A 17,005-nucleotide genomic window follows, 5' to 3' on the forward strand; every position below is an offset into this window, starting at 1 on the left:
CTATTTTTTAAGCGTCAGCGATTTTGAAAATCACCTTAAAAGCACTTATTCAACCGGCGTTAGGAAATGAAAAGAGAAATCCCTTTGCAAAAGCGCTTTACACAAAATCGTAGCGTGCAGGTAAGCGTCGGGAGAGGGGGGGGGGGGGGGGGTTGGGGGAAATCACTCTCAAAATCGCAAAATGAGGCTGGCAGCGATTTCGATTTTAGATATGAACAAAGCCTCAGTTTTCATCAAATTATGTAACCTGGTATAATGAAGTTTTTTTTTTTTTTTTAATTTACCATCTTTTCAACCCATTAAACGTTTTCTTGAACCTATAATCAGAATCAGATTTGTTCGCCAAGTACGACAGATATTGTAACCGGAATTTTTTGTGGTACACATGGCATGGGGTACTGTAGTGCAGATCAACAGGCATTAGACCTGAGTTAACAGGCGTTTGGACGACATAATTCAAGGTCTATATAAAGGATAGTGAAGATAAAGGTGAAAACCACACAATGTCGGTAGAATTAGAATAACTTTATTGGATCAACACATATCAGGCTAAAATCCGTCACCACATGCTGACATGTTTCGGACGTGACACCTGTTAGAATTTAAGTATTATATGATTAAATTTGTAGGCCTCAGTTACTTTAACTTAGTTTAGTTGAAGGACTTGATTTGCAGACTCTTCCTTTAAGCAGCATTTCTAGGAACACTGGAACATGGTTTTGCGTCTTACACAAAACCAGCCAAGGTTAAAGAGTTTATCTAGGCCCGATGGGCAGACATTGAGGCAGTCTTTTCTGTAAACATTGAGTGTTTGCATATTCCGTGAAGGAAAACAAGAGTCCGGTACATTAAATAATGTTCTTCTTAGAACTAGAGAACTAGGTTCGTGCATGCGCAGTAAAGACCGTGCCTGTCATTATAGCAAGAGGTTTTATCAGCCAATAGTAGGCGATGAGTTATTGATACATCCCTGCTCAGCTGTCACATTTAACTCTTTAGTGGTCGGTATTAAAGCAGCCGACCGGCTCAAGAGAGCAACTTCTGACTACTGCTGCTTCTTCTGATGTGTGGCTGATGACTTCCACCCTTTATTTTTATTTGTAATGTGTTGTCATATTATCTAACTGTATGTCGTATATAGGCCTACGTGCCACGTAGTATAGATGTAACATAAGAGGAAACCTGGTTGCCATGCAATGCAATGGAACCAAGAGCTGTAACGCAAAGAGGACTTACTACAGAACAATTGCTTCGCTGTGTAGTGATAAGCATCTGTATATCTGTTTACTGAATAAACTCCTGAGACTTTGATGACATCTAAGAAGTTCTATCTCCCATGCTGTTGCTGTAATGAGAGCCGAGTTATCGCACTTCCTGCGATATGGTGCCGAACGAAGGTGTAGTGTTGTTGCCAATAGCAACCAACGTATAGATTGTTACAACACCGTCCTTAATCATAGCATAGGTACAAATAAACAAGGGTGACCCATATATAGAATGGCGCCACACCCAGTAACAAGTGCTCAGAAACCCCACCCACAAAGAAGGAGTGTACATAAAAACTGAGGAAGCATCCTCAAATCAGTGTCAAATACATAAAAACATAGTACAAATGTAAAAATGTAGATACATATGATTATACACAGTACAGTATCACACAGCGATGCAATGCATAGACCAATTATCATAAGAATGTATAAATAAATGAGTAAACCAAGGGCAACACACCTACATTGGACATTAAAAGAAATGTCCAATATAAATGTCCACCAATACAGAAACAAAAACAAAAAACACTCCATAATATGAAATCCTGCCACATAGAAACGAAGTGACTGAGTTAAGATCCCATCTGGCGTTAAGGCCCCTAGGTGCACGTGTCCCTAATTGAAAAATACAGTATGCCTCCCGAGTAAGGAGGCGTTTATAAACATCCCCTCCTCTCGTAGGCTTATGGACACGCTCAGTACCCTGACAAGAAAAGGAGGACATATCGCCAGAATGGACCGATCTAAAATGCTTGGCCACATTAGAAACCTCTGTAGTTAGCCAACCAGCTCCACTGTAATGTTCCCCTACTCGTTGTCTCAAGTGTCGAGTGGTACACCCTACATACTGGATGTGGCATATAGAGCATGAAATTAGATAGACAACAGACCTAGTGTCACAGTTAACCTCCTTGGCGGTATGAAAAATACCGCCAGGAGGGAGCGCAGCAGTTTTTTAAAAAAAAATTTTTTTTTTAATCATGTAGCGAGCCGAGGGCTCGCTACATGATAGCCGCTGCTGAGCGGCATCCCCCCACCCGCTTCGATCGCCTTCGGCGATCTCCGATCAGGAAATCCCGTTCATAGAACGGGATTTCCTGGAGGGCTTCCCCCGTCGCCATGGCGACGGGGCGGGATGACGTCACCGACGTCACTGACGTCGGGACGTCATTGGGAGTCCCGGGCCACCCCTCGGCGCTGCCTGGCACTGATTGGCCAGGCAGCGCTGGGGTCTGGGGGGGGCCGCGCGCCGCAGCAAATAGCGGCGATCGGGCGGGGGCCGGCGGCGATCAGAGTGCTGGCGCAGCTAGTAAAGTGCTAGCTGCGTCCAGCAAAAAAAAAATTATGAAAATCGGCCCAGCAGGGCCTGAGCGGCACCCTCCGGCGGCTTACCCCGTGTCCAGCACGGGGTTACCGTTAAGGAGGTTAATGTATTGTTTCATGGGGAAGGTTTTGCCATTAGAAAAAGACGTAATGTATCGTGCGGGTTTGTGGACCACGCAATAGTTACAAGTAGAAAAATTACATCTATATGAGCCAAAAGGATATAACATAACTATGGCAGCAGACATATAAAAGGATACAAACATAACATTAAGACAGCAGTGCGAGACTAGAGGATTTCACAGGGCAGTGGCCTGAGTTCAGTATGAGGACAGCTTGGGGGAAGCACGTGTTTATGTGTCTGGAGGTTTTAGTGTGAATGGATCTATAGCGGCAGCCCAATGGGAGACGCTTGAAGTAGCGACTGCCAGGGTGGGTGGGGTCGCTCAGTATCCTGGTGGCCCTGGATCACAGTCTGGAGGTGTAAAGGTGACCCGATAATCCTTTTTGCAGCGTTGATAACTCTTTGGAGTGTGAGCTTCTCGCTTGCAGTGGTGCCTGCATACCAGATGACAATGGAGAAGCAGAGGATAGATTCAATAGTGGCAGTGTAGAAGTTGGCCATCAGTTCCCGTGGCATCCCGAACTTTCTCAGTTGCCTCAGGAAGAACAGCCTTTGCTGAGCCTTCTTCTGAACCTTGGAGGCACCTTCTGAAGACGACTAACAGTTTTTGCCGCGTTGAGTATGAGCTGATTGTCCCTACACCATTTGCAAATGTGTTCAACCTCATTCTGGTAAGCCTGCTCTCCCTCTCCGCCTATGAGGCCAAGAATGGTGGTGCCATCTGCAAATTTGATTACCTTAACAGAGTCGTCAGATGTACTACAGCGGTTAGTGTACAGGGAGAACCGTAGCGGGGACTCTATTTGTGGTTCTTTCCAGGGAGCTGCAGTTGCCAAGTTTGACTAGTTGCGTTCTATTGGTGAGGAAGTCCTTGATCCATCTGAACATTGTGAGGTCGATACAAAGTTGTGCCAGGTTATTATATAGGATGTTGGGGCAGATGGTATTAAATGCAGAACTGAAGTCTAGGAAGAGGATCCTGGCGTAGGTGTGAGGTCTGTCAAGGTGTTCTGTGATGTGCACCAGACTGATGTTGATGGCATCCTCAATCGACCTATTTGCCCTGTATGTGAATTAAAATGGGTCAATGAGGGAGGCAGTGGAGTGCTTTAGGTGAGAGAAGACCAGTGTTTCAAGGACCTTCGTGATGGTGGACGTGAGTGCAACGGGCCTGTAGTTATTAAGCTCGCTGATCCCTGTTTTTTGGGGGGACCGGAATGATTATGGATTTTTTGAGGCAGGCAGGCACTCTGCTCTCTCTGCCAGCGATTTGTTAAATAGAGAGGTGAGGATGGGTGCAAGCTGGGTTGCGCAAGTTCTCAAGCAGTTTGAGGACACGCCATCCAGGCCTGAGGCCTTCCTGGGGTTGAGCTTCCGGAGCGGTCTCAGGACGTCAGCCTCCTGGACCATTATCGGTGCAGAGGTGGGGCTGTTCAGTGCTGGTGAGGAAGGGATCCCCGGCGTGGCTGGTCAGGCCTCAAGAGAGTTGGGTTTGTTCTCAAATCTGCAATAAAACTCATTGCAATCCTCAGCCAGTTCCTTGCTAGGCGATGCGTGATGAGGGGGAGGTTTAAAGTTCATGGTTGCCCTTAGGCCTTTTCAGACTTCATGTGGATTGTTGGATTGGAGACTGAGATGCAGCTTGTTTGGGTAGTCCTGCTTTGCTGCCCTTAGTTTGTGGTTGAGTGTGTTCCTGGCCTCCCTGAACTCTTCCGGGGTGCCAGAATTGTGAGCTTCCTCCTTGATTCTCCATAGCCTGCACATAGACTTTGAAAGTCTTTGTCTGAATACAGGACTCCTCACAGAAGTTAATCCAAATAGTTTCAGAAATAATATGAAAATTACAATAACTGTAAAACTTAATTTGTATATCTTCCAGTAATCCTGTGTATTATAACTTTGTATTTCATCTTAAAAAGGTTTTTTGGGTCAGCTGTAAGGGCTGGTTCCCACTTGGGTGCTTTTCAGTGCTTTGCTGATAGCCGGCAATCAGCAAAGCACTGTTACTAATGTATCCATATGTGAACATTCTCAATGCAGCGTTTGCGATTTGCGGTGATGTGATTCTCGTTCTGTTGAACAGGGAGCGGCACAACATGATTCGTGTTTGGAGTGTGAACTAGCCCTCAGGGGCATTACCAATTCCTAGCAATTTAAGTCCTGTTCTAGCTGCATTGGATTGTGTTTTTTCTTCTTCTTTCATCTTATTGCTAGATTGAGGCAGACTAGAAGCAGCAATAGTCCAGGATCTAAATTAAAGTTAATGGACAATTTTTGATTAGTAGGAGTTACTTCAGAGTTCCCATATACTAGCAAAACAGCAGGATTCTGCTTTGGAGTGTGCCTGGGGATAGGAACTTAAAAAAAAAACAACAAAAAAACACAAAACTGCAAATTTGAATTTCATACAAGTAAATGGTTTGTTTGCTTTCCCTAGTTATGTATGAAAATGTATTTTCCTTACACTATCTATGAAGGCGGAATTGCAATCAAACTTTTCTCTGTGTTCCAATAGATTTGGCACATCTTTTTAACGTCGAAGAAAAATAACATCTACAATAAAAAGGGGCCCGATATGGATGAAATACTTCTTTTCTATTTCCCCTGGAGCCTCATGACACTGAGCCAACAAGAACTGTGATGCACTCCACTCTCCCCACTTTCAGATTTAGCTAAACAGACCAAGGTTCTGGCTAACAGCTGCATTAAGGAGTGAGTGGTTTTGTTAGCTGAAGGTCAGGAGAGATGACACAATGTTGTAGGACGATAGATTGGGTGGTAAGGAGGGCAGAAGGATAGATGATAAATGAGTGGAGGTCAGGAGAGGTGATTGCTAGATGAAGGCACAGATGAGGGTAGGTAATGAGGTGAGGGTCAGTAGAGATATAAAGATAAATTATGGCTGAAGTGGGTGGGTAAGGGTCAGGACTGTCACAAATGGGGTATGATGAGATCAGGGATAGGTAGGTGAAGACAAGATAGTTAGCATGAGATAAGTTGGGGTGCAGAGACAACATGGAGTTGGAAGGGTAAATTAGGAGCGGTGACATGAAGGTAGAAAAGAAGATGAGGGCGTGTCAGGGGATGTAATAACATATAAAGGGTGGATATGTGTAGGTCAGAACATGGAAAGGGAGACAAGAGATCAGGCGAGATATATGTGGTATGAGGATATATGAGTGGCAGGTGGGTGTGTAGAAGAGGGTCAAGAGAGGCAGAATGGGGAAATGAAGGGTGGGTGAGGGTTAGAAAAGGTGACATGGAGGTGAAAAGATCTATGAGAGGATAGGCAAGAGTCACAAGGCGACATGGAAGGTAGGTGTAAGAAATGGTGAGGGGTGGGTAGATGGACATCAGAAGAAGATCAGAAGAAGGGACATGGGTTGTAAGTATAGATGAAAGAAAAGGTAGGTCAGGAGAGGTAACGTGAGTGGGTGGGGGGTATAAAAGACAGATAAGGGGCCCCCTTGAAGTTTTCCACATTTTGTCATATTACTACCACAAAAATGAATCAATTTTATTTGAATTCCACGTGAAAGACCAATACAAAGTGGTGTACACCTGAGAAGTGGAACGAAAATCATACGATTCCAAACATTTTTTACAAATAAATAACTGCAAAGTGGGGTGTGCGTAATTATCCAGCCCCCTTTGGTCTGAGTGCAGTCAGTTGCCCATAGACATTGGCTGATGAGTGGTAATGACTAAATAGAGTGTACCTGTGTGTAATCTAATGTCAGTACAAATACAGCTGCTCTGTGACGACCTCAGAGGTTGTCTAAGAGAGTATTGGGAGCAACAACATCATGAAGTCCAAAGAACACACCAGACAGGTCAGGGATCAAGTTATTGATAAATTTGAAGCAGGCTTAGGCTACAAAAAGATTTCCAAAGCCTTTAACATCCCACGGAACACTGTTCAAGCAATCATTCAGGAATGGAAGGAGTATGGCACAACTGTAAACTTACCAAGACAAGGCCGTCCACCTAAACTCACAGGCCAAACAAGGAGAGCACTGATCAGAAATGCAATCAAGAGGCCCATGGTGACTCTGGACAAGCTGCAGAGATCTACAACTCAGGTAAGGGAATCTGTCCATACAACTATTAATTGTGCACTGCACAAAGTTGGCCTTTATGGAAGAGTGGCAAGAAGAAAGCCATTGTTAACAGAAAAGCATAAGAAGTCCCATTTGCAGTTTGCCACAACGCATGTGGGGGACACAGTTAACATGTGAAAGAAGGTGCTCTGGTCAGATGAGACCAAAATGGATCTTTTTGGCCAAAAATGCAAAACGCGATGTGTGGCGGAAAACTAACACTGCACATCACTCTGAACACACCATCCCCACTGTCAAATATGGTGGTGGCCGCATCATGCTCTGGGGGTGCTTCTCTTCAGCAGGGACAGGGAAGCTGGTCAGAGTTGATGGGAAGATAGATGGAGCCAAATACAGGGCAATCTTGGAAGAAAACCTTTTGGAGTCTGCAAAAAACTTGAGACTGGGGCGGAGGTTCACCTTCCAGCAGGACAACGACCCTAAACATAAAGCCAGGGCAACAATGGAATGGCTTAAAACATATCCATGTGTTAGAATGGCCCAGTCAAAGTCCAGATCTAAATCCAATCGAGAATCTGTGGCAAGATCTGAAAACTGCTGTTCACAAATGCTGTTCATTTAATCTGATTGAGCTGGAGCGGTTTTGCAAAGAAGAATGGGCAAGGATTTCAGAGCTGCAAAGCTGGTAGAGATATACCCTAAAAGACTGGCAGCTGTAATTGCAGCAAAAGGTGGTTCTACAAAGTATTGACTCAGGGGGCTGAATAATTACGCACACCCCACTTTGCAGTTATTTATCTGTAAAAAAATGTTTGGAATCATGTAGGATTTTTGTTTCACTTCTCACGTGTGTGTGTGTATACACATATATGTTGGACAAAATGATGGTAACACCTAACATTTTGGCATCATAATCAAATGTACATTTTTTTCATTATTATTTTTGTTATTTGATATGTTTGATTAAAATAAACGTTTTTTTTTTGTTTGTTTTTTTACAGATATTTAAACCAAAGTTGGTTATAATTTATAAAAATGGCAGATCTCTCAGACTTTCAAAGACGCCAAATTGTTGGTGCTCATATGGCAGGCGCTACTGTAACAGAAACTGCCCAAATGCTTGGTGTTTCAAAAGGTACTGTCTCAAAAGTAATGACTGCCTTTGAAAGAGAAGGAAAACGTCCACATCAAAGCACAGTTGTGGCCGAAAGTCAAAGTAGTCGGAGAGAGACCGTCAGACTCTAAATCGAATTGTTAGAAAAGCTCGCAAGACCACGGCTCCTAAAATCACTGCAGAGCTGAATGAACACCTACAGAACACAGTTTCCACAAAAACTGTTAGTCGGGAGTTGCACAAATCTGGATTCCACGGAAGAACTGCAATTAGAAAACCTGTGCTCTCAAAGACAAAGGTTTCAAAGCATTTAGAGTGGTGTAGAAACCACCAGAATTGATCCCTCGTGCAGTGGGAAAATGTGATTTTCTCTGACGAATCATCGTTTTACCTTATTTCCGACCTCCGGTCGAGTGTACGTTTGGAGACAGCTGAAAGAAGCATTTCATCCAGACTGCTTTCTCCCAACCGTAAAACATGGCGGGGGTTCTGTGATGATCTGGGGTACTATTTCTTGGAAATTCGACGGGCCAATGATTTCCCTTCATGGAAGAATTAACAGCCGAGACTATTTAGGAATTTTGGGCGACCAAGTTCATCCTATGGTTCAAGAACTGTTTCTGGAGGGGAATGCCATCTTTCAAGATGATAATGCCCCCAATCCATACAGCTAGAATTGTTAGAGAATGGCACGAGGAACATTCTAATGAAGTTATGGTCTGGTCACCATAATCCCCAGATCTCAAAATTATTGAACATTTATGGTTGTTATTAGAGATTCAAGTAAGACGTCGATTTCCGCCGCCATCATCTCTAAAAGAAGTGGAGGGTGTTTTAACTGAAGAATGGGCTAAAATTCCTTTGAAAACAATTCACAATTTGTATCAATCAATACCTCGGAGCGCTGAGGCTGTAATTGCCGCAAAAGGTGGACCTACACCATATTAAAATATATTTTGTTGATTTTCAAGGCGTTTCCATTATTTTATCCAACCCCTGTATGTATGTATGTATGTATGTATGTATGTATGTATGTATGTATGTATGTATGTATGTATATAGATAGATAGATAGAGATAGATATATATATATATATATATATATATATATATATATATGGGCAGCACAGTGGCGGCGTGGTTAGCGGTCTCGCTTTGCAGCACTGGGTCCCCAGTTCGAATCCCATATGGGCACTATCGGCAAGGAGTTTGTATGTTCTCCCCGTGTCTGCATGGGTTTCCTCTGGGCACTCCGGTTTCCTCCCACATCCCAAAAACAAACTGATTAGTTAATTGTCTCCCCTTGAAAAATTGGCCCTAGACTATGATACAAAACACTACATGACACATACATAGACATATGACAATGGTAGGGATTAGATTGTGAGCTCCTTTGAGGGACAGTTAGGGACAAGACAATATATGTACTGTACAGTGCTGCGTAAGATGTCGGCGCTATATAAATACTAAATAATAATAAAATAGTGTGAGTGCGTGCGTTTTCCGGCCACCTTTTAAAGCCCTAGTGGTTCTCCTGATATGCTGGATACCACATGGGCACAAGGGTATATATACTACAAACTTAAGAGTTGCAGACAATGAAACTCTTTAAACTTCAAACACTCTACCATTAGTTAAAGGATACCCGAGGTGACATGTGACTTGATGATATAGACATGTGTACGTACAGTGCCTAGTACACAAATAACTATGCTCTGTTCCGTTTTTTCTTTCTGCGCCCAAAAGAGTTAGTCATCAGGTATGTAAGTGGCAGTTTCTGTCTGAGTCAGAACTGGGTCAGACTACAGTGTGACCGTCACCGATAAGAAATTACAACTATAAAACACTTTTCTAGCAGAAATTGGCTTCTGAGAGCAGGAAACAGATAAAAAAAAAAAAGGGTCAATAGTGCCTAGATTTAAATATAAAATAAAACTGTGGAATATCTTAAAAAGTCATTTTTAGGAGGAGGATAGATACAATTGTTTATTACATTAGTTTATTTTCACCTCGGGTGTTCTGTACGGAAGTGAACGCTCATTTTCTTTGTTAGCCCATCCGTGCAACCCATACAAGGAAAAAACCCATCTCCAGATCACGTTTCAGGGGTTGCACTGAGGGGGCACACAACTGGGGGCTAAAAGAAGCTTGAAGTTGAGGGCTCTCCTATAAATAAATTTGGGTACTTCCGGGAGGTGTGGGCCTAGAGTGGCTTTGGTTCTAAGTATACCCTGATATTTCTTAAAAATGCACTCAATCTGTTTATGCAATTTACTATAATGCGTTAAAAAGCTAAAATCCATCCCGCTTTCTACTCTTCTGGTGCTCACGAACAGGTCCCCACAGGGGGTCTCTCTGACTACGTATATCTCTTTGTTCCTGAACAAACTCTATGCCGTAGCCCTTTTCTTCAAATCTTTTGGCCACCATCTCTGATGCACAGCAGACTGTAGCATGTTGTCCAGGTATTTACCCAGACCATATCAGCCAATAGCATCGACCTAGACACTATATTTAGCTCGGAGTCTGATCAGATAGGAATGTTTAGACTTCCATACACTGGTCGATTGCCACCAGATCGACCAACAGATAGATCCCTATCTGATCGAATCTGATCAGAGAGGTATCTAATGGCTGCCCATACACTGCACACGGATTTTGAATCGGTTTCAGCATGAAATCGATTCACAACTTGAGGAACTGCTGCTGCCGCCCTGCCACGTCACCCCCAGGCCTCCCTTTCGGGCTCCCCCGGCAAGCAGCAATTTTTTTACCTGTCCGCCGGCATGAGTCTGTGCTGTCCCTTCTTCCAGCGTCCTCTTCACTTCACTTACTGTCCCGTCCTGTGAAAAGTTCAGACAGTAGAGGGTGCTCTACTGTTTGAACTTCGCCTTCTCACAGGATGGGACAGAAAGTGAAGAGGAGATGGAGAAGGGGCCAGCCGGAGAAAGGGATAGCACGGACCAAGGGACTTGCACCAGCTGGACAGGTGATGCTATTGCTGCGTCGGCCGTCACCTAATCAAACGCCTCTAACGACGTGCTACCGACCCGCTGGAGATCGAGCTAAATGTTCCGTCTGGACAGATCGACTGAATTGATTGATTTCAGGTGGAAAAATCGGTCGCTCGGTCAGCATTTGCATTAACGATTTCACAGCAGATTCAATCACAGTGATCAAATCTGCTGTATATCGATAGGAAATGTACGTAGTGTATGGGTACCCTTTGATTTGAACTTCAGAAAAGTTGCAGAACACCATAAATATGGAACTCACTACAGGTTGAGATGTGTAGACATTAATGAGGCATTGTGCCAAAAACTATTAAGTGGGATTTTGATGATGGGAATGATGAGGAGTGGGAACAGTTCCTAACCAAATGTTGCTTGGGGGTGGTCCAGCTGCTCATCAGAAAGAAGACCAAATGCCTATATAGACTTGGAAATGAAATAGATGAACTCAAAAGTAGCCTAAAGCTTTTTAAAGATAGTAATACATTTAAAGAAAAATCGTAGGTACTGCATGACAATCTGAAAAAAAAAAAAAAAAAACAGTATGATTCTGGACAAGCAAAGTTTGCCAATGACTATGATATATTAAAACATCACCTCGCTTATAAATGTCAGGAATAAGAAAAAAGAAACAGGAACAGTCCAGAGCCAGTCTAGCGTAAGAGAAGTAGCAGTATAGAAGATTGCGAGTGGGCACACCAATCATCAGAAGTCGGGTGCTTGATTTTGTGGCATAGGCTATGCCGCGAGCAAAGTCAGCAACCAAGTATACCAGCACTCCGTATTTGCAAGGAATCACCCTCTTTTATTGAGCAATTATAACCACAAGAGTAGCTGACAACTGTTTTGGGGGCCTCGCAGGGTCCCCCTTTATCAAGGTGTGTGGTTACAATCATTCATGGTAGTCATCTCATATATACTTACTTAAAGGGACACTTAAGTCAGGAATAAAAAAATAAGTTTTACTGGCCTGGGGCTTCTACCAACTCCCGGCAGCTGTCCTGTGCCCTTGCAGTCACTCACGGAGCCTCCGGTCCCCTGCCACCAGCTAGTTTCGTTTTTGCTGACAGGGAGTCGGCGGGCTTTCTGCGCCTGCGCAGGCCTGGCCACGCGTATCCTTCCTCATGTTCCCATCCTCAGTAGCGTCCTGCACAGGCGCAGGTTGCTATTGCGGACAGAAACGCAAAGAAAAATAGGCATAGCCAGGCCAGTCGGGCCTGTCAGCAAAAACAAAACTAGCTGGTGGCGGGGGACCGGAGGCTCTGTGAGTGACTGCAAGGGCATGGGACGGCTGGAGGAGGCTGGTAGAAGCCCCAGGAAAGTAAAACGGATTTCTTATTCCTGGCTTAAGTGTCCCTTTAATCCTCTAACACCCCACCCAAAGCAGTTATCAGTCAGAGATGTCATCTCGTTAGTTCAGAACATAAGCATGTATATATAATTCACTCTAACATCTCATCAGACTAGAAATATACTTCTGTAATAATACCAGTGCACACAGCGCTACTGTAATAATGCAGGCTCAACTCTCTTCGATATGATCATTGCAGAATATGGGCTAATTGAAACAAACATTCAAATATAAACAGCGATCAGCGGGCCGTTGCTTTTACAGATTTTCTTTAATTCTAAAAAACAAATCTGTGTCCAGCAACCAGCAATCTTATCAGCTGTAGTGGAGCTTAAAGAGTAACGGTCAGGCATAAAATCCAAAATCAATTCTCTATTAGAAGCTGTTAAATAAGTAAAAAGGATGCTAAACAGACAATTCAAAAGTTTAAAATCAATTTCACTTTTTTTTAACCAATAGATTATTAGTCCCCATGCCCGTGTCTCTCACCTCGTACACTGACGCAGAAGAGAAGTTGTAATGCATGCTAATTAAGCCTGTTTGGCTGAAGCCTCTGTCCCTCACCTCTGTTCCTCTCTGATTGGCCACCTGTCTTTGGTCGCACTCGTAGCTGTTAGGGCGCAGGGAGGGGGGCCAAAAGCTGTCCTCTGTCACTTTCCTCAGCCCCCCTCCTGTTGTGTGCCATGTCCGACCCCTCTCTGCACTCCCACCGCATCCGACCCCTCTCCACACTATTACACAGTGAAGTGGGGAGGAATAAAAGCAGTGTGCACACTCACCTCCATATGGTTCCAGGTCCTGGAGTTCCTGTCTGTACACTGCACCATCGCTGGCGGTAGTGCAGATTGTATAGACGGGAACTCCAGCACCACCATGAGCAGATGGGTCTGCGCCAGCTGCTTTTATTCCTCCCCGCTAAACTCTGCAATAGTGCGGGGAGGAGATGCAAGGGGGGATGCGGAGGCCGAAGCCTGTGGGACTGAAGATGGCGCCGGCCATGAACAGTATTCTCTTCATTTGACTATATAAAATACACTGAGATCAAAACGTGGACAGTGCAATACATCTGTTATGCAAGTAGAGCAAGTAATTATCTACTTAAATATGTGTTTTTTTCCTAGCATAGTATGGCTAATAGTTGCTCTTTAAATATCCCTTTCATTGACACAATATTAGTCTTTCCTACACAGTTTTTGCTTTGTTTCATGTTTTCAAGCACAAATGTAAACTTGCATCTCTTTCTACCTTAACTTGACATGTACATGAATACGATTTTTTACACTAAAGCCCAGATTCCTCTTTTTCTCTTCTGGAACTAAAAGCCCTTATCACACAAAGAAAAGGATACAATTTTCTTCTAGGAAATAGGTCTCTGCTATCTACAGAAAAGGGAAAACATGGTTAGTAGTAGTTAGAAGATAGCTTTAATAAATAGTTAGAAACATATTTAAAAAGTAATTCCAAAATTGTTAATAATGGCAACTTTACATATTTAGTAGTTTAGTGACATTAAACCCAACATCCATGTGGCTATAAATTTCTAAAACTGTCCGTGTGTTCTTCCATAGTAAAGTACACTGACTGGCTTAGGCTGGGACAACATGTCTGTCAGTTTTCTGTGTGTATTTTTCTGCATGCGTTTTCAGCACACTATGTGTGTTTGTAAGTAGGAAAACGTGCCACAGCAGCTAATGAAATTGATAGAGAAAATACACACAGTGCTGCAGAGCAATCATTTTTTTGTTTTATGTATGCAAAAACGCTTATATGTGTGAACTAACCCATTGGCTGAGCCATCACAGGGATTGAACATCCAGTTTACCACCAATCACCCGCTGATTCCCCAACTGCTCTAATGTCCAAACTTGAACGGCACAGCTCTCAGCTGGCATATTCAACATCCAGAGAACTGTTAATTAGGTAAATTCCAAACCACTGCTAGCTGTGCAGTATGGAGTACCTGTATGTATATACAGTGGGATGCGAAAGTTTGGGCAACCTTGTTAATCGTGATGATTTTCCTGTATAAATCATTGGTTGTTACGATAAAAAAATTTCAGTTAAATATATCATATAGGAGAAACACACAGTGGTATTTGAAAAGTGAAATTAAGTTTATTGGATTTACAGAAAGTGTGCAATAATTGTTTAAACAAAATTAGGCAAGTGCATAAATTTGGGCACCACAAAAAAGACATGAAATCAATATTTAATAGATCCTCCTATTGCAAAAATTACAGCCTCTAAACACTTCCTGTAGGTTCCAATGAGAGTCTGGATTCTGGTTGAAGGTATTTTGGACCATTCCTCTTTACAAAACATCTCTACTTTATTCAGGTTTAATGGCTTCCAAGCATGGACAGCTCTCTTTAACTCACACCACAGATTTTCAATTATATTCAGGTCTGGGCACTGAGATGGCCATTCCAGAATGTTGTACTTGTTCCTCTGCATGAAGGCCTTATTGGATTTTGAGCAGAGTTTAGGGTTGTTGTCTTGTTGAAAGATCCAGCCACAGTGCAGCTTCAACTTTGTCACCGATTCCTGGACATGGGTCTCCAGAATCTGCTGATACTGAGTGGAATCCATGCGTCCTTCAACTTTGTCAAGATTTCCAGTCTCTTCACAGGCCACACAGCATGATGGAACCACCACCATATTTTACTGTAGGTAGCAGGTGTTTTTCTTGGAATGCTGTGTCCTTTTTCCTCCATGCATAACGCCCCTTGTTATGCCCAAATAACTCAATTTTAGTTTCATCAGTCCACAGCACCTTATTCCAAAATGAAGCTGGCTTGTCCAAACGTGCTTTGGCATACCTCAAGCGGCTCTGTTTGTGCTGTGGGCGGAGAAAAGGCTTCCTCTGCATACTGCATCACCTTGTATAAAGTGCGCCGAATGGTTGAACAATGCACAGTTACTCTATCTGCAGCAAGACCATGTTGTAGGTCTTTGGTGCTGATCTGTAGGTTGACTGACTGTTATCACCATTTGTCGCTTCTGTTTATCCGAGATTTTTCTTGGTCTGCCACTTCGAGCCTTAACTTGAACTGAGCCTGTGGTCTTCAGTTTCCTCAATGGCCTCGATTCACTAACCGGCACTAAGCCGGTTAGGAGGCCTTCACAGTTTGTGGGCGCAAACCACAGCATTAGGTGGGTTGTGCCCATAGGACCACCCAAATTGCGTGCAGCGCGGCTGGCCGGTATTAGTGTGTGGTGCGACAATAACATTGCACCCTCCCGGGGAGCACCCGATGCGCCGTTTTCATTGCACTGGGTGCAACGTTAACAGGGCAGCAGGTGCAACGTTATCGCATCGCGCATTAATACCGGGCAGCCGCGCTACGCACGCACTGAGCAGGGCTGTGCGCGATGTAGCTTTGTGCAGCTGTAAGTCCGCGCAAAGCTACTTTGGGGGCACTAAGTGGCTGTTCACTCTGGTGCTAACACTTGGCGCCGGTTAGTGAATCAAGCCCAATATGTTCCTAACTGTGGAAACAGACAGCTGAAATCTTGGAGACAGCTTCCTATATCCTTCCCCTAAACCATGATGGTGATGGTGATCAATATTTGTCTTCAGGTAATTTGAGAGTTGTTTTGAGACCCCCATGTTGCTACTCTTCAGAGAAAATTAAAAGAGGAAAACTTACAACTGACCCCCTTAAATACTCTTTCTCATAATTGGATTCACCTGTGTATGTAGGTCAGGGGTCACTGAGCTTACCAAGCCAATTTGAGTTTAAATAATTAGTTCTAAAGGTTTTGGAATCAATAAAATGACAACAGTGCCCAAATTTACGCACCTGCCTAATTTTATTTAAACAATTATTGTGCACTTTCTGTAAATCCAATAAACTTCATTTCACTTCTCAAATATCACTGTGTGTCTCTCCAATACGATATATTTAACTGACAATTTTTATCGTAACAACGAACGATTTATACAGGAAAATCCTGACGATTAACAAGGTTGCCTAAGAAAAAGTATGTGCACCCTGTGGAATGATATGGATTTCTGCACAAATTGGTCATAAAATGTGATCTGATATTGATCATCAAGTCACAACAATAGACAATCACTTAAGCTAATACCACACATAATTAAATGTTGTTGTTTTTTTAATACACCATGTAAACATTCCCAGTGCAGGTGGAAAAAGTATGTGAACCCTTGGATTTAATAACTGGTTGAACCTCCTTTGGCAGCAATAACTTTAACCAAATGTTTCCTGTTGTTGCAGATCAGACGTGCACAACGGTCAGGAGGAATTCTTGACCATTCCTCTTTACAGAACTGTTTCAGTTCAACAATGTTCTTGGGATGTCTGGTGTAAATCACTTTCTTGAGGTCTTGCCACAGCGTCTGAATTGGGTTGAGGTCAGGACTCTGACTGGGCCACTCTAGAAGGTGTATTTTCTTCTGTTTAAGCCATTCTGTTGTTGATTTACTTCTATGCTTTGGGTGGCTGTCCTGTTGCAACACCCATCTTCTGCTGAGCTTCAGCTGGTGGACAGATGGCCTTCAAGAAAATCTGTAATGAAAAAAACTCCCCTGGGGGGTACTCACCTCGGGTGGGGGAAGCCTCTGGATCATATTGAGGCTTCCCCCGTCCTCCTCGGACCCACGACGGAGGAGAAAATCCTCCCGGAGCGGCAGTGATGTAAATATTTACCTTTTGGCTCCAGCGCAAGCGCAGTATCCGCTCTTCCCACGGAGATAGGCGAAAATAGCCAATCTCCGTCGGGCTGCTCTA

General features: G+C 43.5%; 1 protein-coding gene across 1 annotated transcript in view; it reads right to left on the reverse strand.

The window, feature by feature from the left end:
* CNST (consortin, connexin sorting protein) overlaps positions 1-17,005 on the reverse strand; it is a 233,628-nt gene that overhangs the window by 150,322 nt on the left and 66,301 nt on the right. The window contains exon 4 of the mRNA XM_068231951.1: positions 13,600-13,630. Coding sequence (XP_068088052.1) covers positions 13,600-13,630 — 31 coding nt within the window. The remainder of the gene's footprint in view (positions 1-13,599; positions 13,631-17,005) is intronic.

The sequence above is a fragment of the Hyperolius riggenbachi genome, chromosome 4 (assembly GCF_040937935.1).
Source record: "Hyperolius riggenbachi isolate aHypRig1 chromosome 4, aHypRig1.pri, whole genome shotgun sequence".
Taxonomy (NCBI): Eukaryota; Metazoa; Chordata; class Amphibia; order Anura; family Hyperoliidae; genus Hyperolius; species Hyperolius riggenbachi.